A 25,779-nucleotide genomic window follows, 5' to 3' on the forward strand; every position below is an offset into this window, starting at 1 on the left:
GGAGTACAGGAAGTGTGCAAAAGTACAGGAGGTATACAGGAAGTACCGGTGGTGTACAGAAGTCTAGGAGGTGTACAGGAAGCATACAAAAGCACAGGAAGAGTATAGAAGTACAGGAAGTGATGCACTTTGATCAATGGATCCTGGGAAGGTCAGTGAGTGTGGCCATGACAGGGGTGTGGGGTGGCCCCATGGCGGAGGAGTATCCTCATCCCCACATTCTGCACCCAGTACTATCTTGGGTCTAAGGGTGGGTTTACAAGTGAATGGAATGGAGGGAAGTCAGATGGACTGGAGCCCAGATGGGAGAGAGTAGCCAGGGGGAATCCCGGCAGGGGGGCAGGAAGACACACCCCATGCCTGCCTCATGCCCAGCGGCCACTGAGGAACAGGAGGGCAACAGAGTCAGGCCCACATTCTGGGGGAAACAGTACACTAAATAGACTGGAGTGGGGAGTGAGGAGAAGAATCTGGAAGCTCCTCTAATGTGGTGGGTGAGGGAGAGTACAATGTTACTAGACAGATGGCTGTAGGGAAAGAAGAAAGGCAGACAGAAAATCGAAACTGGGAGTGGGGTGAAGAGTCTGTATCCCCCTCCCACCTCCTTCCCTTTCCTCTGCCCCTCCAAAGACCTCCTAAAGGCTAGATCTGGTTTATAAAGTTAGCAGGGGAAATATGTCCTTGACACTTAAGTTCTTTACGGACCCCAGCTCAAATGAGAGGACTTTTCAGGTGCTAGCTGGAGAAGGCCCTACTCAAGGAGACTCCACCACAGGAGAGGCAGCTGCCCCAGGACTCCAAGCCAGAGAAATGAAGCCTCTTGAGCTGTGTCAGCTGGAATCTGCTTCCATAATCTTTCTTACCAAAGACTCACTGGGAAAAACTATGCTCCTGAACCTGCCCTCTCTCCTGTTTCCATCAGACAAGCCTCCAGCCTCTCACAAAGATTGAAGGGGGGAAAAAACCTTGCATTTTTGTTTTTTTGTTTGTTTTTGGTGGCAATGAATTTTACATCTGAAATATCCCAGGAAAGAGCTTTCCCACCTCCAGTTTGGCATGCTATCCTAGTTTTCATTTCTTCCCAGCAGTCTTTATCAAACCACAAATAGGAGGGTGGGGCTCATCTCTACTCAAATGTGGTTCAGATAAGACAGGCCGAGCCCCGCTAATCTCCACCTGGGGGTAGGGGCGATTCTGGCCATCAAGGAAGCTTTGGAGACCCCTCAAGTGAGAGCGGATTACCATCAAATGCTTCTCTAGCCCACCACTCATCAGTCCCTTTGTGAGACAAAAAGGAGTAGAATAGGTTTTGCCAAGATTAATGAAAGAACAAAGTCCCTTGCCACACACTTCAGAATATCCATCCTGAGCATAACAGTAACCCTGGGTGGGCTAATCATCTCACAGTTTACATGCTGGACCCTGAAATGGACAGATAAGAAAAGTGTGTCCTCACACTTCTTCCATGTTTAGAAATGATCTCATGAAATAAATGATTTTCCCAAAATGACACAGTGAATCAGCAGTGGAGGCAGGGTCTAATCTAAGACCCTCTGGCTCTGCCCACTTTGCTCCCATCAGGCCTCGACAACATAACCACCCAACTGGCACCTACATTCCAGAGGACACTCTTTCGATTTTATAGACAGAGAATATGTGGGATTCTAAAGATCCTCAGACTGTAATATACTGGAGTCAGGGGCGGAAGCAAGAACAGGTTCTTACTGAGTCTAGAGGGCCAGTGAAAGTTCCGCTAACAACAAACTGAGACCAGAAGGATCAACTACTCTTGGATCTGTCAAAATATGTTTCCTTTACTGTGGTATAAAAAGCAATATGTATTTGCTCTTTCTCCTTGCTCCTTGGCACAGAGTTCCTGAAACCACCAAGTTTCCTAAGTCATAGCTGTGTCTTTTGGTATTTGTAAAAAGCCCGATGATGCCACACCTGAGTTGCTTATACATAGGAGCCCTAGTGAGCTGCAGAGGGGGGCTGGATGCCAGAAGATCCAACCTCATGATTAGACGGTTGAAATTCTCAGCCCCATTCCCCAACCCTGGGGAGGGAAGAACTGGAGATTTAATCAATCGTGACTAAGTAATGAAATCTCAGTGAGAACTCTTGAATGCAAGGCTTGGAAAGGTCTGGGTCGGTGCACATGTCAGGGTGCTAGAATGGCAGCAACCCACACCTTGCTCTATGCATTTCTTCCATTTGCCTGGTCCTGAGTTGTACCCTTTAGCGGAGAACTGCAATCATAAATCTAGTGCTTTCCCAAGTTCAGAGAACTCTGTTCTACTGAATTATCAAGCCTGAGGTGGAGGGGACATAGGAACCCCCAAACTAGTAGTCTGCTGGGCAGCAGTGAGGTTAACTTGGGGATACCCAAGACTTGCATCTGGCATCTGAACTCAGGGCGGGGGGGTGAGGGGGGAGTCTTGGAGGACTGAGCCCTTAATTTGTAGGATCTATGCTATGTCCAGGTAGTTACAGTCAGGATTGAATTGAATGGTAGGACACCCATTGATGTCGGCAAATTGTCTTTGGAACAAACAGGTACAGCTACAATCTGAAAGAAGAGCCTTAAAAAGGTGAAAATTTCCTTCCTTGGAGGATCTTGCAGATAAACTAGCAACCACTGGGAACACTGGCTGTGTTTCAGGAGAGGCCCACTGCATATCCCAAGCAGCTAGAAGGCTGCCACCACTCGTCATTTATACTTATGATTACATGAGACTAGGGCATCTAGTGGCTTTCATTCATTTTTTAAAAAATATATATATCAAGTGTCTGCCATATGCTGGGCATTGTGCTAGGCCCTGGAACAGGCCGATTGAAACTAATTTGCCCAAGCCAAAGTAAAAGCATAGCTAGTTAATTTTGATGGGAAAGACTGTTTTTGACTTTCTAGACCAACCTATTCAGGACTCCCAGAAATCACCCAGAAGAGTTACTGCAAACCATCCAGGAGGTGTAGACTGTGAGTCCTCCTCCCTCGGCTGCCCCTCCCACCGCTGCTTCTTCAGCTTCTTTCAGGAACCCACGGTGTTCAGCCTACCTTATATATCAGCATTACCCAAGGTTTCTTTCTTAACTCTCTGGTGTCCTGCCCCCACTGGAAAGCAGCCACAGGCAGGCCTAGTAGTTAAGATAGAGGTTAGGATGCAAAGCCAACGGGGGACACAAAGGGCAGAGAAGGTGGGAAAGCTGGAGATCATGGGGGAAGCTATTGTCCACTTACCAGGAAAACACTAAATTCAAGGGATCATCAGAAGAGACCAGAGTCAGGGTCAGAACCAAGAGCTAAGTGATGGGGAGAGAGAGCAATACAGGTCAGGCTTAGGGGTGGAAACACATGAAAGAGGAGACTCCTAAGCCAGTTCTGATGTTAATCAGCTTATACTTCAGCAGGGTCCACACAGCAGCCTGTCACGTGTCTTGGACCCAGGCAGACACCTGCTCAGGCTCTCTGTGGGGGAGGGAGGTCAGGAAACAGCATTCTTGTGGCTCCAGTTTTCAATGAGCTGTGCTGCCCCACAAGGGTCCTTGTTTTGTTTTCATGATGTAACCTGGCAACATGGCAGCTGACTCATTCTAATTTCAGAGTTATTTAATTCTCCATGATGGCAGAGAAAGAGGAGGCCAGGTACCCCAAGAAAGAGTTTCTGAAGCCATACCTGAGAGGGGGGGATCAAAGGAGCAGGCTAAAGACAGAGTAATGCTCTGTCCCCGCTACGGGTTCACTGGGAAGGTTCAGTTCTGTGGGTTCCTCCTTTTTTTTTTTTTTTTTTAAGATTTTATTTATTTATTAGAGAGAGAGAGAGAGAGAGGCAGAGACATAGGCAGAGGGAGAAGCAGGCTCCATGCAGGGAGCCCGATGTGGGACTCGATCCCGGGTCTCCAGGATCACACTCTGGGCTGAAGGCAGCGCTAAACCACTGAGCCACCCAGGCTGCCCTCGTGGGTTCCTCCTGAAAGTCAATGGATATAGGTGACTCCCATGGTGCCTCCCCCACCGCAGGGCTTATGCACCTCACTCTACCAGATGGGATTAATGCTTTATAACAATTCTACGTATTAAGAAATTTGATATTATAAAATGCTGAAAACAATACCTGGCACATAGTGCTATATCAGCATTTCTTTAATAAATCGTCACAAAGCTGTATCAGCAAGGATGATGGCATGGCATCATTTTCTTACAGAATGTCACCAAAAAGACTGAGGAATTGATGCAGATGGAGGAAACAAGTAAACAGGAGGCTCAAACTACTTCAGAGCTTAAAGGTGCCTCACAGGTTCATGTGACTCAGGAAGGCTCCCAGGCGAGTCATCACTGTTCCACAGAAGAATGGGTGAATACGGGCTACATCAGCTGACTCATTAAATACATTAATTTTGATAAATCATCCCCAGATTAAATTGTGTCATATTCTGAAGTCCTTTCTCCCTGAAAAACATTCTGACATTATTACTCCTGAGTAACCTGTATTCAAAGATAGTGAGCAACTTTTCATAAGCCATAAATATTTCTTGTTCTGTAACATTCTTATTCATGTTCTAACTACTTTGGTTTGGATAGTTTGGATTTTTTTTTCCTGTTTATTTGTAAGTGCTCTTTGCATATTAAGAAACCTAGTTCTTTGTAATATATTTTCACATTTCTTCAGCTTATCTTTTGTGTTTAGATCTTTGCCACATAGAAGTTTTTATATAGTCGACTTATTGATTATTTTCCTCTCTGGTTTCTGAGTTTTGTATCATGATTAAACAGTTCGTTCTAATTCCAAGATTATTTTTAACAGTTAACTGCTTTCTCTAACTTTTATGGTTTTGTTATTCTACATTTAAATTTTTGTCCCTAAATTTATTTTAAATTTATTTTTTCTCATTTTCCTCTATGACTAGCTAATTATCCCAAAACCATTTGCTGAATTATCCCTTTTTATATTTACTTAAATATCATCTTTATCATATACTAAATTTCTCTATGTGTTTCACCCTGTTTTTTGATTCTCTACTCTGTTCATTGACTTTCTGTGCAGTTCTGTGACAATGGTATATTGTTTTATTACTGAATCATTAAAATAGATAGCAATATCTGTTGGGATTAGTTCCTCCAATCCTATTTTTATCTGTTTCTTTTTTTTTTTTCCTAAGATTTTTAAGTTTATTTTAGAGAGATAGAACAGGGGGAGGGGCTAAGGGAGAAGGACAGAGAATCCCAAGCAGATTCTACAGAGTGCAGAACCCAACACGGGGCTCAATCTCATGACCCTGAAATTATGACCCTGAGCTGAAGCCAAGAGTCAGACACACAACTGAGTGAGCCACTCAAGCACCCCTCTGTTTATTTTTCTAGATGAGTTTTAGGATCATTTTGTAAAATCTCTTTTTAAATGTTGTTTTGGTAATTTGAGTGGAATCTCAGTGAATTCACGGTTTAATCTATGGTTTATACTGACATTTTTACAATACTGAATTTTCCTATCCAGGGAAAGAGTACACACTTTCATTTATTTAAATCTTCTGCACCCTGCAATAGAGTGTAAGTTTTATCTATAGAGTTCTTGCTCATTTTTTTGCTAAATTTATTTCTAGGATTTGAAATATTTCAAAATTTTAAAAACTACATACACACTAGAAAAGTTTATTTCTAGGTATTTGAAATTTGTATTGCTATTATAAAGAGAGTTTACTGTCAACTTGATTTTCTAATTGTTTATTATTTGTAGATAGATGAAGAATAGTTATTCAGTAGACAACCTCGGTTTTCCTAATCCTGTCAGCAATTCAAAAACTTCCCATGAACATGAGGATCACATGATTCATATATCAGATTGGCCAAGATGAAAAAGCTTAATATCTGTACTGTTAGAACACAAGAGAGTGATGCTCATGCACTGTTGGTACAATGACCACATGTTCCAAAGAGTTCAAGGAAGGTTAAATGTAGAAAACTATATCCACTAAGAGGTTTCCAGAACTTAAACACATTAAGTTGAAGGAAAAAAAAAAAAAAGAACAACTTGATGCTAAAGACTAAGAGACAAAATGAGGACAAACATCCAAGATTACTGTAGTCTGTCATTAGCAATCATAACTCAGCCTTCTCTAGATATCATCAGAGGATGCCTGTGAATCTTTCAGGGCCTCATTTCTCAGATGAGTTCTACAGACCACCATCCCAGGGATTATCCTGGACTCATTAGAAATAAAGATCTTTGCACCTCAGACTCACTGAACCAGAAGGTCTATTAGACAAGCCCCAGAAATAGGCATCTGGGTCACTTCCCAACAGCTTATTATGCATTCTATAGCTTGAGAATAACTCTTTGAAGGGGTGGACTGTAAAATATTGAGTTTAGTATTTCTGCAGTCTATCCAATTCATAATCTGATGCTATGAAGTCCTGAGTTTGGAAATCTGTATTAAGATGACTATATCTAGGATATAATCAAATATACATGTGTCAGGAACTATTTTACAGGTAAAAGAAGAGTGGCCCCATGAGTTCTTCCCAAAAGAAACTTTCTGGTGCTTCGGGTGTGATCTAGAGTGTGTATTTCTAAACTACCATGACAGCAATAACCAAGCATTTCATATCCTGCCAAACTCCTGGAATAAAGCAGTTAACATTTCACTTAAAACATTTTGCCCTATTGGGGCAGGCACCTGGGTGGCTCAGTCAGTTAAGCATTTGCTTTCAGCTCAGATCCTGGGATCAAGGGAGCCCTGCGTGGGGAGGGGGGTCCCTGCTTAGCAGAGAGCCTGCTTCTCCCTCTCCCTCTTCCCCTCCCCCGCTCATGCTCGCTTGTGCTCTCTTTCTCTATCTCCAATAAGTAAATAAAATCTTAAAAAAAGTTTTGCCCTGTATTGTTCCTCTCTCCCTCAGCCATAGACCCCTTCCAAGGTCAAGCTTAAAAGACCAACGAAGGGATCCCTGGGTGGCGCAGTGGTTTGGCGCCTGCCTTTGGCCCGGGGCGCGATCCTGGAGACCCGGGATCGAATCCCACGTCGGGCTCCGGGTGCATGGAGCCTGCTTCTCCCTCTGCCTGTCTCTGCCTCCCTCTCTCTCTCTCTCTCTCTCTGTGTGTGACTATCATGAATAAATAAATAAAATCTTTAAAAAAAAAATTTTTTTTTTAAAATAAAAAAATAAAAAAAAAAAAAAGACCAACGAAGCAGGCCACAAGTAAGCAGGACACGGTTGTTCAACGTCTGGTGGAATACTCTTTTGTCAAGACCATCCCACATGTTTAAGGTATTCTTGCTAAAAGCAGTGGAAATCATTCACAACATTCCATCAGAATCCAGCAGAGGGGGGCTGCTGCCTGCAAAGCCTACTGTGTGCCATGGAATGGTGTCAGCCCCCCCACCCCCAAGAAGCCACTGAATGAATAAGAAGGGTAGGTTGTGGGATCCCTGGGTGGCGCAGCGGTTTGGCGCCTGCCTTTGGCCCAGGGCGCGATCCTGGAGACCTGGGATCGAATCCCACATCGGGCTCCCGGTGCATGGAGCCTGCTTCTCCCTCTGCCTGTGTCTCTGCCTCTCTGTCTCTCTCTGTGTGACTATCATGAATAAATAAATAAAATCTTAAAAAAAAAAATTAAAAAAAAAAAAAAAAAAGAAGGGTAGGTTGTGTCACATTGGCTCATATTTTCTCTAAATATGCAATCTCTTTGTGTAACACATAGATGAGCAACCATCTTAACAATAATTAAAGCAGCAAAGTTTAAAATGTTTAAAACGCTAGACTTTTAGACAACTAAACTGGTTTCCCAGTGAGGTGGAACACAATCAAAATGAACTATTTTTAAAAGAATGAAGAATAATTACCACCTTTGCAGCAAAGACCTGACTGGACAATAACACTTTACAATGAAATAAGTGCTAACCATTAAAGCACTTGACATGTGTACCCTGAGAAGAATTTCTCTTCCCATGGGACCTTGCTTACTTATTCATGTGTGCCCATAACTGCTATTCACCTGGGGCCAAATTCCTGGTGTCAAGTTCAAACAAGCAGTGTCAGGTTCTCGCCACAGACTTAAATGGATTGTTTCTCATGGAAAATGTCAGAGTTTGAACTGAATGAGTATGGAGCAGAAAACACAGATTCTCTAGGAAGACTCGGCCATTTCTTTGCTTCTTAAAACCCCGTTCTCCAAACAGAAATTTAGGCTAGTCCTAAGAAAACCAGAGAAAACCACAGCAAAGAGTCATTAGCGCCACATCCTCTGAGCAGAAGCTGATCAGCTGCCATCTTCCCTTGGTAGTTTGGAAATATTCTCCCTCATTGGATCCAGTTTACACTTTTTATGAGATGCTGATATAGCATGATAGTCAAAAACACTGGCTCCAGGACAGACTATCGGGCATAAAGCTTGACCCTACACCCTTCTGAGGTGCAGGACCCAAGACAAACACCTGCCTGTTTCCTTATCAACAAGGCAGGAGAAGGAGAGGGACTCTTTTACAGGATTATTATGAAGAATAATGTGAGCTACTTAGAATAATGTGTGGCACATAGTAAGAGTTCAATTCCTGCTAGCAATCATGATGGTGATGATGAACCTGTTTTCAGACTACTGTCTAAGTGAACAGTATACAAATAGAAGTAAATATTGTGCCACTTGAAAGAAATAGCTGAATTGGCCATAATTCTTAATAGAAGTGACATTTTGAAACTCTGAAACTTTGGACAGCATATAAAATGAAGGGAAAAGATTACTATATCTTCTAGGATGCCTGGCTGGCTCAGTCAGTAGAGCATACAACTCTTGATCTGGGGGTTGAGTTCAGGTCCCACATTGGGTGTGGAGATTACTTAAAAATAAAATCTTAAAAAAAAATTATTGTATCTTCTAAGAAAATCTCCAGGAACAAAAAAAGCTTACCATTCTGCTCTATCATACATCTGTTGATGACTTTAGAAAACATCCTTCCTCTGCCCCCTAAAGAAAATCAGAATGAATTTTATGCTTCTGAATTAGAGTCCAGAGGCATCAATATGAATTTATGTTTATCTTACTATAGATGCAGACAGATATAGAAATAATTACAGTCGACCTTCGAAAAAACACAGTTTGAAATGCACGGGTCCACTTAAATGTGAATTTTTGGATAAATACAGTATAGTATTTATAAATGTATTTTTCTTGGAACACCTGGGTGGCTCAGCAGTTGAGCGTCTGCCTTCGGCTCAGGCGTAATCCCAGTGCCAGGATCAAGTCCTGCATTGGGGTCCCTGCAAGGAGCCTGCTTCTCCCTCTATGTCTCTGCCTCTCTCTGTGTGTCTCTCAAAAATAAATAAAATATATATATATATATATATATATATATACACACATATATATGTATTTTCTTAAGATTTTCTTAATAACCTTTTTTCTAGTTTGCTTTATTATAAGAATACAGTACAGAATGCATATAACATATAAAATATATGCTAATCATCTATTTATATTACCAATAAGGCTTTCGGTTAACAACAGGCTATTAATAGTTACGTTTTTGGAAAGTCAAAGTTATATCCCAATTTTTGGTTGAATGGGGGAATCAGCACCCCTGACCCCCATGTTGTTTAAGGGTCAACTGGCAAATATGTATGTACACTCAAGTGAGTATGCATACCTTTATTTCCTAGCTCTACTCACTTAAAGGTCCTAGAACCAATGGGCAACAAGCCAATGCAGCCCATATCTTGGTTTTTAAATACCATTCTTCAACAAAAGGAACCAGAGCTCCTTGAAGAAATGGCTGATACTAGGGCTGAAGCCTAAAATATGCAAGATGAGCCTGTAACATCTAGTTGTGCCAGAAAGTAAGGAAGTGCTCAAAAACCAAAATGATAAGCATATGTTAAAGGGACACAGGAGCCAAAAGAAAGAGCTCCCAGTGGCCAAAGCTGGAAACCATTTGAGCAACAGATGAAATAACACAGTACTGCATTATAACCTATGAGTCCATAGTGATATAAACAAATGATTGAATAAATCAGCTAAGTGGGTAGAAGTGACAAATTTCACCTGCAGAAGATTTCCAAATAATGTATGTAGATATTCCTTTCTCAAGGAGGGAGTATAATCCTTCTCTTAGTATGAGCTTATTAGACTTCCTTCTAAGAGTTGGGGAAGGTAACTTTACACGGCAGAAACCTGACAAACACTAGCTCAGCTGGGTAACCAAGGTCAACATCACGAGTGGTAAGTGGTAAGTAATGAATATAGCACTTTACCACTGTGGTCTTCCTCCTCTAAACCCAGTCTACTCATGAGAACAACGTCAGACAAACCCCAACTGAGAGATATTCTCCAAAATATTTGACTCCACAAAATGATCAAGGTCACCAGGAAAAAAGGAAGTCTGAGAAACTGTCACAATCCAGAGGAGCCCAGAGAGACATGATAACTAACTGTATTATAATATTCTGGATGGGATCTTAGAACCCAAATAAAAGGACATCAGGGAAAAACTAATGAAATTTGAGTAAAGTATGAACTTTAGTTAATAATGAAGTATCAATATCAGTTCCTTAGTTGTGACAAATGTCCTAGTGTAATATAAGATGCTAATAAGAGGGGGAATTGGGCGCCTGGGTAGCACAGTAGTTTGGGCATCTGACTCTTGGTTTCAGCTCAGGCAGTTCTTGGGGTCATGGGATCAAGCCTCCTATCAGGCTCCATACTCAATGCAGAGTCTGCTTGGTACTCTCTCTCCCTCTGCCCCTCTGCCCCCCTCTAAAATAAATAAATATATCTTTAAAACAATAACAGGGAGAGCCATATGTGGGATATATAGGAACTCTCTATTATCTTTTCAACTTTTCTATAAACACAACACATACACATCACTACATGTAGATTTAGGCCCTAACTGCCACCATACTACAACATATCTACTTCCAAACCATACACTCTCATTTTATCTTCTCTGGGGCCAACTATTAATTTTGGTTAAAGTGGTGACAGACCATTTACCAAGACTTCTAATAAAGCTGTAAGAATTTAGTTAGCTAGTATTGGCACAGAGATGGCCAATGGAACAGAATAGAGCCCCATTCATACATGACACGTGATATATGAATGAGCGGGAAATGTATGGACTTTACAACCAATGCAGCTCACTAACTGGACAGCTATCTGTGAAAACGTAGGCAGCATATATAAAAATAAATTCTAAGTGATATAAAGACAGATAGGAATATCAAACTGTAAAGTTTTAAAAAGACAATCAATATAGGACTATCTTCATGATCTCAGGGGTGTGGAAAGATTTCTTAAATAAGATTCTTTCCCTAGCCAAAAACAAAAACACCCAAAGCAGAAAGGAAAAAAATCAATAAATTCTATTACATAGGACTTAAGGACTTCTGATAATGCAAAAACCAAATAGAGAGCAAGAAGCTAAAAGATAAATTTGAAGAAAATATTTCAACGCATACATATGTTTAGGAGATAGCATTAAATACATATGTATTTCAAAATCCTCTGAATAAATAAGATTAGGGTAAATAACCCAACAGAAAAAGTGGCAAAGACTTGAACAGACTCTTCACATAAAAGGACACTTAAGTGGCCACTAAACATGTAGGAAAATGGCAACTTTATTGGTAACTGGGGAAATGCAAACTGAAATTACTCTCAGATGTCACTCCATACCCTAGTATCTTATGGCACTAAGACTGGGAAGGATGTAGAGCAATAGGAAGTCTCACGCACCACTGGTCTCCACTGGGGAAAGCATTGGCATTTCCTAGTAAAACTGAGCATGTGCATATTCTGTGACTCAGCAATTAAACTCTAAGCCATTGGAATCTAAGGAAGTGCTTACACATGGCACTATGAGATGTATAAGAATATCCAAGAACCCAAAGTCACAGTAACACCACACCAGAAATAAATCAAATATCCCTCAACCACAGGATGGATAAACTGTGTAACACTCATAAATTCAAATAGTATAACCAATGAAAATGTACAAAATCCAGCTAACAGCATTCATTGGGATGAATCTCCCAAGCATGTTAAGTGCAAGAGACAAGTCATCATGTAATACATACAGTGATAGTCCATTTAAAATAAGGTACAAAAACTGGCAAACCTAAATCTGTTATTTAGAAATGCAGACGTGAGTAGTAAAGTATAGAAAAAACAAAGAAATGATTATCACAAGAGTCAGAGTTCCTTCTAGGGGGAGCGGATATGGTTCGGGAGGAAGGCTTACTCATAGTTACACAGCTGTTCACTTAATTCTTAAAAATTCCCACTATTCTTTAAAATATACATCATTGTTTCATATATTCTTCATTAAGAATATTTTATGAGTGAAAATGGAAAAAATTCCAGATGTCCTCACTGGGCTCTCTCCCAGGGGCCTTCAGTTCCTTCCCTCCTGCTTCCACACCAGCAGTGGACGCAGACTCAGCCACCTGCACAGCACCAGAAGGAGGTATAGACAAGGAAATGCTCATCTCAGAGCACAAGACACACATTTCACAGCACAGATTCTACTCATCTCACGTAAAGAAAACATCATGTGCATTTTGATACTGACCATGATATTATTTCCAGACCTTTCAGTGGCTTTTGATGTTCATTGGCTTTTGTGCTTTAGTATTTGGAATAAGTTGGATTTTTATGATCCAACATCTCATGTTCTGTGACTCGGTTTGTATAATTTTAAACAAACTCTTATGTTCATCAAGACTGGAATGTGTTTTGGAGTATAAGTACATATGAAGTACTTATGTAGTACTTATAAGAAATAAAGGCAATGCATCTATTCTTAGCAAAAAAAAAAAATGTTTATTTTCAAGTATATTTTTATCTGCTACAGACTACAAGTTTATCCAAAAATCTGAAACAACCAATGCCTGGCAATTCCAGAAGTGGTCCGTGTACTTGTGGAAAAGCTGTAGAAGGACTATGCTGGCTGCAAAGTCCAGCTCCCTCTCCAGTTCTGGCACGGGAAATTGTAACAATCACTTGCTCAAGAATCTAGAATGGCTCCCACAGCCTACCTTGAAGTTGGCAAACAAATTTCATCTCTTCAGCTGGCGCTAACTCCAGAAGTATTGTGTTAAGGGGCTTGAGGCCACAACAGGCTCAGGAGATGATAGTGCCACAACTGATGGGCAACGATGCCATGAGTACAAGTAATGGACAAGTGGCGCCAGCACATCAAACGCAAACTACTTACTCTGCATACTTTTAGCCAGGCATAAACTATCACCTCATTATCCATGTGTCTTCCCCCATTTCCCAGGCAAATATTCTTCATGATCTCTCTTCCATAACACATGCCAAACTCCCTCCCACCTTCATGCCTCTGTCCATTACCTTCCCTTCCTGGAATTTCCTCCTGCTTGACTGATCAGTAACAGCTCAGCTTAATGGCACACTTCATCTGTAAGCCTTTCCAAATCACTCCAGATGACTACAGACTATCCTTTTCCTGAATTCTTTTGTCCTTTCTGCACCATAACATTTGGAGCTTTATTAAATATAGCCTTGTATTGCTCCTTAGATATTTTCCTCCCATGTGTACTACTCTTGGCTTTCCAAATAGAGGCAAATAGCTCCAAGGAAGATACTTTCTTCTCTTTTCTTGCACTCTCCATAGAAAGTTGCTGCACACAAAAAGAACTACCCCAAATCACTTGCTAATCAAATGATTAGAAACTGATAGGATAAATGTCCTTCCTCCTACCACACCCTAGTTTCACTGCTACCCCAGATATTCTTTTCTTCAACTTACAACCTCTATACTCCAGAAAGGCTCTTGACTCACTGGGAGCAGCCCCACCAATCTCTCTCAGTGTTGCCCTTAGAGATACCAGAGCCTAGAGACTATGATTCATCTCCTGGGTTGCATCTACAGGGGATGGGAGGAATTTGGGTAGAGGGAGCTAGCAATGGAAGAGCCATTCCCAGTTCTTGTAAGAGCCCACCACCCCTGAGGTCCCTCCCAATCTCCAACCCCTTGCCTCCATCATCACTTAGGTTGGGTAACTTCCTACCAGTACCATTTGCCAGATAAAATATATTAAGCCTAAGTCCTATCAGCACTTCTCCAAGATCCCTCTCTCACCCCTTCTGATTTGTTCACAGCCCTAACATACCAGTGAGGTGTGGGATTCTAAGAAAAAGCCAGTGGGAGACCTCTAAGCTTGAAGAACAGGTCAAATTAGAATCTATTAAAAGGAATCCAATGTCCAAATGATGAAGAAAGGTAGTAAGAGTTACAAATTTGGGGAGATCCAACAGGATTTGTATACAAGACCAAAAGTTCAAAATCAGGAAAAGAAGATCAAGCAAAAGAAACAGGACTGGAATCTACTACGAGGTAGGGGTAGAGTGAAAGTAACTTTTTTTTTTAAATTAGAGTTCAATTTCCCAACATATAGCATATCACCCAGTGCTCATCCCATCAAGTGCCCCCCTCAGTGCCTTTCACCCAATCACCCCAACCCTCCGCCCACCTCCCCTTCCACTATCCCTTGTTCATTTCCCAGAGTTAGGAGTCTCTCATGTTCTGTCTTCCTCTCTGATATTTCCCACTCATTTTCTCTCCAGGTGAAAGTAACTTCCATCAAGAAAGTACTTATAATGATGGCTACAAGTCAAGGCTGATAGGGAAATCTGAAGAAAGGAATTCTGGCTTAAGGGTCAGGGATCAGATAGGATATCCTCTCCTTCCTCTGAAACCTAAAAGATCTTGCCCCCAGTGCCAACTAAAGCAGATGGTTCTTCCTGAGGTACCTGCAGTCCTTCTTGTGGAAGTGCCACAACAATGTGACCCTAATGCCCTCCCCAAGCTAGAGGCAGCCAATACAGGCTGGTTATGAGGAAGTCCCACCATTCCAAGAAATGGCTGGGTACAAGGTGCTGGCAAGCAGGAGCCTGATATTAATTAGATGGAGACAAACCCAATCACATCTTTTCTTCTGGTAACTCTCAGTGTGAGCTGCAAAAGAGAGGGGGCCAGAGAATGGGAACTGCTTCTAACAGGATAACAGGATGATGGGTCAGGGGTACTGGATCCTGAAAACTGAAAAGCCACTGTTTCCATTCTCCCTAAGGTCAGAAGGGTGGGAAAGAGGCCCAGAAATTGTGGCCTGCACAGTTGTGGATATATGCCCAGCTAGGTTCCAGGACTTCCTAATTCTTCCCCATCATCAACTCCTATCACCTAAGGCAATGGTTTTCCAAGAATGGCCCTCAGACTGCTTATAAAAGGACCACTTTACAAAATGCATATATCCCCAGCCTGCCACTGGATCAGAATCTCCGGAGTTCGGTTTCTGGAATCTGAATTTTTAAGAAGTTGCCCCGTGTGATTCTTATGTTCGTGGAACTTTTAAAACTACTGAAGCAAGGTGACCTATTTCTCTTTTTCTTTTCAAGACTGTCTGCTCCAATTCTCTGCCAGGCCCAGGACACCCAGGACAAGGCCATGCAGTCTCTTGTGGGCTCCCCAGACATCCTGAGAAGGTTTTTCTATCTAGACTTCAGGCCACATCTGCCCTCCTTAGAGCCACCTGGAATTAGCCCCATGCCACACATGCTTGTTCAAAAATCCAATGACCTACCACTGCTTGACACTCATGCCACCGTCTCCTGCCATCCAATTGAGGCAAATTGCACAGCTTATGCTGTCTGCTCTGAGCTGTACTTGCCCTTCTAATCTGCAGGCCTCTCAGGACCTATACAATCAGTTCAGCGATTTTCTTTCAATTCTATATTTCCCTAGAATGTCCCCAACTTTACAATCCTTCCTTTAGCATTAGCAGATGGTAGGGAGTGGGGGTAAGGAGATGGAGCCTCTTTCTCAGGCCCCATGAGGAATTGCCTGGGAAGCTGTGATCAGAACTTTTCTCCAGGGCACATCTTCACTGCTGGAAAGGAAAGTGACAACTACAAGCACCTACTGTATGCTATCTTTCACGGGACAGTCATACTTACAGTATGGCCAATTCCAGTTTGCCTCCAGGCTCAGATTTCGAGAGGCTGCATATCGCTCTGGTTTCACAGTAACATGAACACAAGGATATTTTGTCTAGAATTTAAGATATTCAGGGAAATCTCACAACAATCAGGTGCCTAATAAAATACACTAGAAGTCCTGAATTCACCTTATCAGATGCCTTTGAATGCCTTTCACTCTGGGTTGTGTGGTCGGACCTTTATACTATCTCCTAGAACATGGGAGAAAATGAAACACAGTGACTGGGTGGTCGGGCATCTCCTCCGTGAAGCACTTCTGTACACACATGCCTCATGTGGGTTGAGTCAAGCTCACAGAATTAATTCCATTTAAAGTCCAAGACACTCTCAAAATATGCCAGGCATATCTCTTCTTGTGGACCTACAAGCTTACATGACCCAAGTCTGTTAGAGGACACCGCCTCCACCTGTACACACGCTTACATGTTCACGTCAAATCTATACACTGTCCCTCTCCAAATCCCGGTGAAAAATAAAGCATAGTTTTCTGGCAACTACAGAAGGGCAAAATGTTTTAGGATTAGAGTAAAAGAAGGTCAAGCTCTAAATAAGGTCTGGAGTATAGAGATTTGGCTAACTCCCCAGAAAAATCATACCAGCAGGCACAATCTGGAGCAGTCAGATTGGCTGACCAAGAACTTGATTCCACTGCCATGGAAAGGTGTCAACAGCAGATGCCCATTAGGCCCTATCATTTACCAGACTATTCCTGTCTAGCAGGGGGCAGTTTATACACAAATCATACATCAGGCTTCCCGTTCCCTGCTTTCCTAAATGGGAGTTGTAATCCAGTTATCCTGTTTTCCTTTTGCACATTGGGTTTGCCGTGGATGGTTAAATTCATCACTTGGCTTTTTTTAAAACTTTAGTCAATCGTATATAATACATAGAATATGCATATATAGGAGTGTGTATGTGTGTATAATATATATCCCCACATATATATACCACTGTTCTAATATTTACTTATCATTTTTATCTAAATCAACCTTTTGTTCATTAAATCTTTTATTGAAATAATTGTAAGCCCACCTGCACTTAGAAGAAATAGATAGATTCCTTGTACATTTCATCCAGGTTCCCCTAATTGTAACATTTTGGGAAACTATAGTATAATATCACAAACAGGATATTGACATTGTCACACTGTCTTACTCAGATTTTCCCAGTTTTACTGGTACCCCCCCCCTTTTTTTAAAGATTTTATTTACTTATTCATGAGACACACACACACACACACACACACAGAGGCAGAGACACAGGCAGAGGGAGAAGCAGGCTCCATGCAGGAAGCATGACGTGGGACTTGATCCCGGGTCTCCAGGATCAGGCCCTAGGCTGAAGGCAGTGCTAAACCGCTGAGCCACTGGGCTGCCCTTTACTGGTATTCGTGTGTGTGTGTGTGTGTGTGTGTGTGTGTGTGTGTGTTAGACTCCATAGAATTTTAACCCCTGTGTAGGTTCATGTGTCCACTACCACAGAAAAGACACTAAGCAGTTCCAACACCACAAGGATCCCTGGTGATCACTCCCCCACTCACTTACCCCATTTCACCTGCCCACCATGACACCCCACCATGTCACCCCTGGCAACCATTAATGTCTTCCAGTTCTAAAATGTTTTCATTTCAAAATCTCATATAACTGAAATAATACACTATTAAACCTCTGAGATCAGCTTTCTTCACTCAGCATAACTGCCATGCAGGGTCATCCTGGTTGCCTGGAGCAGTGCTCTGTTCTTTTACACTGTACACTGTTGCATACTATTCTGTGATGTGGATGCACCACAGTGTGCTGAGTCATCCACCTTTCAGAGGATTTCTGGGCTGATTCCAGTTTGGGGCTATTATTTAAAAAAAAAAAAAAGCTTCCATGAATATTCATGTGCAGGTTTTGTGTGAATGTAAATTTTCATTTCTCTGGAATAAATATCCAAAGTATGATTGCTGGGCATATGGTACTTGCATATTTAGTCTTAAAAGAAACATTTTGGCAATGTTTTCCATTTTACATGCATACCAGCAACATATGAGTGCTCCAGTTTGTCTGCATCCTTGCCAGCATTAGGTGTTATCACTTTTATTTTAGCCATTCTGACAGGTCTGCAAATGATGATGAACACCTTCTCATGCCTATGCTTATCATCTTGATATTCTCAAGGGTGAAGTGTACTTTCCCCATTTTCAAGTTAAATTTCTTTAACCATTAAGTTTTGAGAGTTCTTTATATAGCCTACATGCTAATCCTTTGTCAGATGTATGGTTTGCAAATACTTTCTCCCAGTCTGCAGCTTGTTTTTCAAGCTCTTTACATGGGCGTTCACAGAGTAAGTGTTTTCAATTTTGATGAGGTCCAATTTATCAATTTTTCCTTATATGGAGCGAGCTTTTGCTGACAAGCCTCAAACTCTTTACCTAGCTGCAGATCCTCAAGATTTTCTCTCAGGAATTTTCTAAAAGTTTTACAGTTTTACCTTTGACATTAAACTCTATGATTCATTTTAGAGTAACTGTTACATAAGTTGTGAAGGTTTAGGTTGCAGTTTTCTCCCCTCTATGGATATCCCATTACTCTAGCACCATTCATTGAAAACTATCTTTCTTCCACTGAGTTACTTTTTCAAGTTTGTCAAAAATCAGTTGAGCATATTTGTGTGGATTTATTCCTGGGCTCTCTATTCTGTTTCATTGATCTGTGTGTGCATCCCACTGCTCATACCATACTGCCTTGATTACTGCAGCTGTATAGTAAGGCTTAATAGAGGATAGAATGATTTCTTCCACTATATTCTTCTTTGTCAATATTGTTTTAGTTTTTCTAGTGCCTGTGATTTTCTATGTAAATTTTAGGATAAGCTTCCTTATGTTTACCAAAAAAATCTTGTTAAAATCTTGATAGAGACTGCATCGAACCCATTGACCAATTAATTTATGGAGAACTGACATTGTACTATGTTGAGACTTGCAATTCATGAACACAGTATATCTTTCCATGTATTCAAGTCTTGTTTGGTCTCTTTCTTAAGTATTTTGTAATATTCAACATATAGAACCCACACATGTATTATTAAATAGATATCTAAGTATCTGGTTTTCTTTGGAGCAACTATAAAGAACATTGTGTTTTCAGTTTTAGTTTCTGCATACTCATTTTTAGACATAGAAATAAAATTGATTTTTCTGTGTATATTATATATCCTGAAACTTTGTTAAGCCCACTTATTAGTTTTAGAGATTTTTTTGGTATATTCCTTTGGAGTTTCCATATAGACAATCATGTCATGCATATTAATCATTTTTAATATATATATATTTTTAAGATTTTATTTATTTATTCATGAGAGACACAGAGAGAGAGAGAGAAAGAGAGAGAGAGAGAGAGAGAGGCAGAGACACAGGCAGAGGGAGAAGCAGGCTCCATGCAGGGAGCCTGACGTGGGACTTGATCCCGGATCTCCAGGATCACGCCCTGGGCTAAAGGCAGCACTAAACCACTGAGCCACCTCACCTGGGCTGCCCCAATTTTTTTAATATATTGAAATAAATTTTATATCACTATCACAAATGGAGCTCTAGCATCAACTGGCATAGAAATGTAATTCTAAAAAACAAATACAATAAAGACAAAACATAATTAAATTCCAGCTAGAAACATTTGTCTGCAGAGGCCCTCAACCTTAGCCCTGCATGCTGCTCTATCTCTCTCTCTCTTAAAAGGAGAATAGTGTTGAAAATTTATTAGCCTCAAGTCAAGTCATAGGAATGTTCTACAGAATAGACCACACACCAAGCCATACAATAAACCTTGATACATTTAATATAATTAAAATCATACAAAGTATGTTTTCAAATTACAATGGAATCAGAAACCATCAACATATATTGGGGAAATTCACAAATATGTGGAAATTAAACAAAACACTAGCAAATAAGCAATGGGTTTGAAAATAAATCAGAAAAAGCTTATTAGAATAAAAAACAAAATCACGACAGACCAAAACTTATGGGGTGCAGCTAAGGCAGTGCTTAAAGGGCAATTTGAATGCCTAAATTAGAAAGGAAGAATTCAAATAAATATGCTAATCTTGCCCTCTGAAAAACTAGGAAAAAAGAGCAAAGTAAACCCAAAGCAAACAGAGGGAAAGAAATAATGCACATAGAGAAAATAAATGAAATAGAAAAACAATGGAAAGCAATCAGTGAAACTGAATGTTGGTTCTTTGCCAAGATCAACAAAACTGGCAAACCTTTAGCTACACTGAACAAGAAATAAAAGAGAAGGCTAAAATTTCTAAAATCAGGAATGAAGAGCAGACATTGCTACTGAACTTATAGAAATGAAAAGGATTATAGGAGAACACTGTGCACTACACAAATGAGGTAACTTAAATGAAATGAATAAATTCCTAAAAATACATAAATTACTCTAACTCAAGAAATAACAGAAAATCTGCGTATACATATAACAAGTAAAGAAATTGGATTAGTAATTAAAATCTTTCCACAAAGAAAAGCCTGGGTCCAGATGGCTTCACTGGTGATTTTATCAAACACTTAAAAAATTGATGCCAATCTTTCACAAACTCTTCTGGACAATAGAAAAGAAGGGAACACTTTTAATTCATTCTATAAAATCTACTGCCTTAATATACCAACATTAAACATAGACATCACAAAAAAATCAGAACTACAGACTAATATCCTCATGAATACAGACATACAAATCCGCAATGAAATACAAGCATTAACAAAGACATCACACAAAAAAAATGAGAACTACAGACTAATATCCTCATGAATACAGACATACAAATCCTCAATGAAATACAAGCAAACAGAACCCAGTGGCACAAAGGATTATGCCTCATGGATAAGCGGGATTTGTCCCAGGAACCATCAGGAACACAGGCGGTTTAACATTCAAAAATCAATTAATGTAATGCATATATTAAGAGAATAAAGGACAAAAACCACATGATCACCTCAGAAGATGCAAAAAAAGCATCTGGCAAAATCCAACATTCATTTGTGATTAAAAAAACAACAAACTAGGAATAAATGGGAACTTCCCCATGCTGATAAAGAGGATTATGATGCCAACATCATAATAAGAATGATTAAATGTTTTGCCTCTAAGATTAGGAAGAAGACAGTGTCTGCTATTACCATTTCTATTCAATTTGTACTGGGGGTTCTAGATGGGGTAATTAAACAAGAAAAAGAAATTAAAGGCACCCAGATTGGAAAGGAAGAAGCAAAACTATATTCACAGACAAAATAATCTTGTGTACACAACGAGCATACCATAAATGAAATTAACAAAACAATCCCATTCACACTAGCATCAAGAAAAATTAAACACTTAGGAACAAGTTTAAGAAAAGAAATGCAAAACTTGTACACTGACAACTATAAGACATGAGCAAAAGAAACTAAAGATCTAAGTAAAATGGAAAGGCACCTCATCATGGATCAGAAAATTTATTGTTGTCAAGATGTCAATAATCCCCACATTGTTCTAAAGATTCATTCTCTCTTAAAATCCTAGTTGCTTTTTTTGCAGAAAATGAGAAGAGAATCCTAAAGTTCATATGGAAATGCAAAAGACCCAAAATAGTCAAACAGTCAAACAATCCTGAAAAGAAAAACTAAATTGGAGGACTTCTAATTCCAATTTCAAACTTAAAAAAAAACTACAGCAATCAAAACCATATGGCATTAGCGTAAGGATATATAGATCAACTGAATAGAATTAAACGCTCAAAATAAGACTTTACATTTATGGTCAACTAATTTTTTGACAAAAGTGCCCAAAAATAATTCAATGGGAAAAGGGTAGCCTTTTCAACAAATAGTGCTCAGAATTAGATACCCATATAGCAAAAGATTAATTTGGACCCCTACACCTCATAATACACACAATAACTCTAAATGGGTGATAGATATAAATGTAAGCTCTAAAATTATAAAATCCTTAGAAAGCATACGAGCACATTTCTGTGATCTTAATTAACCAATCACTTGAGCATAAGAAATAAAAAGGGAAGGGCAGCCCTGGTGGCACAGCGGTTTAGCACTGCCTGCAGCCTGGGGCGTGATCCTGGAGACCAGGGATCGAGTCAGGCTCCCTGCATGGAGCCTGCTTCTCCCTCTGCCTGTGACTCTGCCTCTCTCTCTCTCTCTCTCTCTCTCTCTTTCTCTGAATAAATAAAAAATAAAATCTTTAAAAGTAAATAAAAAGGGAAAAAATCACAAATTGGACACTATGCTTTTGCACTTCAAGAGACACAATAAAGATTATAAACAGACAACTCATAAAAGGAATAAAATATTTGCAAATCACATATCTGATAAGGAATTTGTATTCAGAACACATAAAGAACTCTTACAACTCAATAATAAAAAGACAATTCAACTAAAAATTGGGCAGATTTGAAGAGAAATGCCTCCAAAGAAGATATACAGTCAATAAGCATATGAGATATTTAACATCATAAGGCATTAAAAAATACAAACTAAAACCACACTGACACAACTTCACACCCAGTAGGATGGCAATAATACAAAAGACAGGTAATAACAGTGTTGGTTGAGAATGTAAAGAAATTGGAACATCACATATTGCCAGCAGGCATGTAAAATGGTACAGCCACTGTGGAAAAAAGTTTGGCAGTTCTTCAAATTGTTAAACACAAAGTTTCCATATGATCCAAATATTTCACTCCTCATACCCAAAAGAAATGAAAACATATGTCTACACAAAATTTGTCCATGATTCTTTACAGCAGCTCCTTTTAAAGTAGCCAAAAAGTGAAGACCACTCAAATTTCAAGTTCATTCAACTAACGAATAAGAAAATAAAATGTGGTATATCCATACAATGAAATATTATTCAGCCATAAAAATGAATGAAGTACTAGTAAGGCTACAACCAGATGAATATCAAAAACATGCTAAGTGAAAGAAACCGGTCACAAAAGACCATGTAAGGGCATGATCTGATTAAAACAAAATGTCCACAAAAAGCAAATTTATAAAGACAAGAAAGTATAGTAGTGGTTGCCAGGGGCAGGAAGCAGTTGGGCACTGGGAGTGACTGTAAATTGGCATGTTCTTTGTAGGATGAAGGAAAAGTTCTAAAATTAGATGTGATAATGACTACACAGCCCTATAATTATACAAAAATTTATTGACCAGCATACTTAAAACAGGTGGAATTTATGACTTCTAAATTAGTTCAGTGAAATATATTTGTAAATAAATTTAGAATTTTAATTATACATTAATAAATGTTTAAAAACTTACAAACATCAAACTAGTCTTTCCCTCTGACTTAATCAAGCTGGGCTTTTTTAATTGAGGTTTGAAAGAGAATTGCAAAGGGAGTCCTTTCCTTGCTGCATAATTCAGTAACAAATAACAAATAGCTAACATAACTTTGTGTTTAACGAAAGATATAGACTCCACACTTTAAACCACACTGCAGGATTTTGAGAAGTCACATTCAGACCTCACTAAGGCCAAACTAGAGAAGAAAGGTAAACTAACCAGAAACCTGAACTAGTGGGACGGTGGTCCCGTGATGTCACCGCTGGATGTAGCACCGGGACTGTCTCCCATTGGAAGGGCTGTGCATGAATTTATGGTTGAAAGTGAGATGGATGGATAATGTTAGCTGGGGCATTTTGAAAACTGTACATATAGGCTGGGCACAAAGCAGAATGGCTGTTGAGGAGAATACTATACCACTGCATTAAAGGCGATCCACCCTGAAACATGGTACATCTCCTTCAGGTATCTGTAAGCCAAGCCCACATGTCACAGACATGTTTTGTCTGGCTAGGCTGTACTTTTCTAGGAGCTGCCCCTCTTCAAGAATACCTACCCCTCCTATTCTCATCACGGTTATGGTGGGAAAAATCATCTTGTGTCCCCCAAGTCCCGTCTCTTGACCACAAATGCCCTGTCATGATATGATGATATCCTTCCATGGCAATTTAGACTAGAAACAGAGAGAGAGCCAGAGACGAAAAATGGAACATATCAAATGCCAGTAAGGCAGCCCTGCTTTTTTACTATGTGGATATCAGTACCTTCCAATAAGTCCCGTTTCCTGAAAATAATTTCAAGTGGGATTCAGTTCCAAAAATCTGAACTCCAGTCAACTCTATATCATTGTCTGCTTAAATTTGTGTCCCTCAGCTCTGCCACAAATACACAAGGTTCAGTTCCTTTAAAGTCACACCTTTACTACAATCCAATGGTGTCAAATGATAGCACCTGCCCTCAGCAAAGGCTGTCTCTACCCACCCACCCGACCCCCTTCCAATGACAAAAGTTAAAGTGATTCTTTTGCAATTCTAGACAAGCAAGCTATTTCAGGATTATAGTAAAGAACGTAGAGATCTGAACTAAGTCTAGGGAGTTTAAAGATTTGTCCAGCCCCCAGAAAAACAAATAATTAAGTGGTGTTTATGGCTGTTATTATAAACCAACCCAATGCAACATGATACAAAGCTTTTGAAATCTTGAAAAAACAGAGCAATTTGTCAAAGGCCATGTTAAGAGCTTTTGCAAGATTTATTTCCATTGTTTATCAAACTTCTGCTTAATCGTACTTGGATGAGCAAAACCTGAGCATGACATTGCTGTTTTATGAAGACCAATGACAGGGAATTGCAGAGAGTTAAATAGCCAGTGCGATGGAGATGATGCAAATTCACTATTTCTTTCTTATTGCATTTTTATTTGGTAAAAATAGCTAGCTTATCAGGCTGCATAAAGCTCTCATCAAATCTCTAGTCCCTGTGGACTGGATCCCTGCAAACTTTGCTCTAAGTAAAGCCAGGCCAACCAACCAGTGTCTCTGAAGGAAACCAGTGTTTCTATATGACACATCACCTTCAGATCCTAGAAGAAAACAGTGAGATTATATAGACCCGACTATAACCTTAAGTTAAAGTTAGAACTAAAATAAACATGGATGCTATGGGAAATATTATGAATTCTAACTCTCCTTACCATATGAAAGTCTTATTAAAATGGCCAGTTGAAATAATGTCAACAAAATTTTTTAAAAGTAACAACAAAAATAATAAAAGCATTAAGCCCAAAGACCTCTAGAGTCAGGGATGTAAATGTGCAATTTGGTTTTAGTATCCACTCCTAGGTGATCCATCCAATTTGCATTTCCATATTATTTTTCCTTAATTCTACTCCGGTTGAATAAATACTACCTGGACCACAAGTGAATGACTATCTATTAAATCATTATACTGAGAACAGACTTAACAACACAGGCATGACAGCTTTCTACATGTAGACATTCAGAGATGAAGGATATTCACTAGACAAAAAAAATTTTTAATGCATCTTACCTAATATCTGAGAGATCACACTTGTTTCCAGCAATAGCCATTACAATGTTTTCTGGACCGTGCTCCTTCAGTTCTTTCACCCATTTCTTCAGGGTATGAAATGAATCCTAAACCCAAAACATAAATAAATTAGTCATTGGAAAGTCTCATCAACACAGTATTTTACCAAGTAGAAATATAAACCTAACTCAATTTAACAGAGAAAAATATTTTTAGCAAACGTATGTGAATATGTTAACATCCAGACCCTATCTTGGCACGAAACTTCATATTAGATGTTACACCTAAATGGCCTATAAAAGTTTCCTTTTCTAAAACTTAAACTTGATGAAGAAAATCATACTAGTAATTTTCTTCTATAAATGCCATTAATTTAAAATGATAGCCTTGA

General features: G+C 39.7%; 1 protein-coding gene across 1 annotated transcript in view; it reads right to left on the reverse strand.

The window, feature by feature from the left end:
* RAB31 (RAB31, member RAS oncogene family) overlaps positions 1 to 25,779 on the reverse strand; it is a 131,592-nt gene that overhangs the window by 17,760 nt on the left and 88,053 nt on the right. Inside the window, exon 5 of the mRNA XM_041764190.1 lies at positions 25,389 to 25,495. Within this exon, the coding sequence (XP_041620124.1) occupies positions 25,389 to 25,495 (107 nt within the window). The remainder of the gene's footprint in view (positions 1 to 25,388; positions 25,496 to 25,779) is intronic.

The sequence above is a fragment of the Vulpes lagopus genome, chromosome 1 (genome assembly GCF_018345385.1).
Source record: "Vulpes lagopus strain Blue_001 chromosome 1, ASM1834538v1, whole genome shotgun sequence".
Taxonomy (NCBI): domain Eukaryota; kingdom Metazoa; phylum Chordata; class Mammalia; order Carnivora; family Canidae; genus Vulpes; species Vulpes lagopus.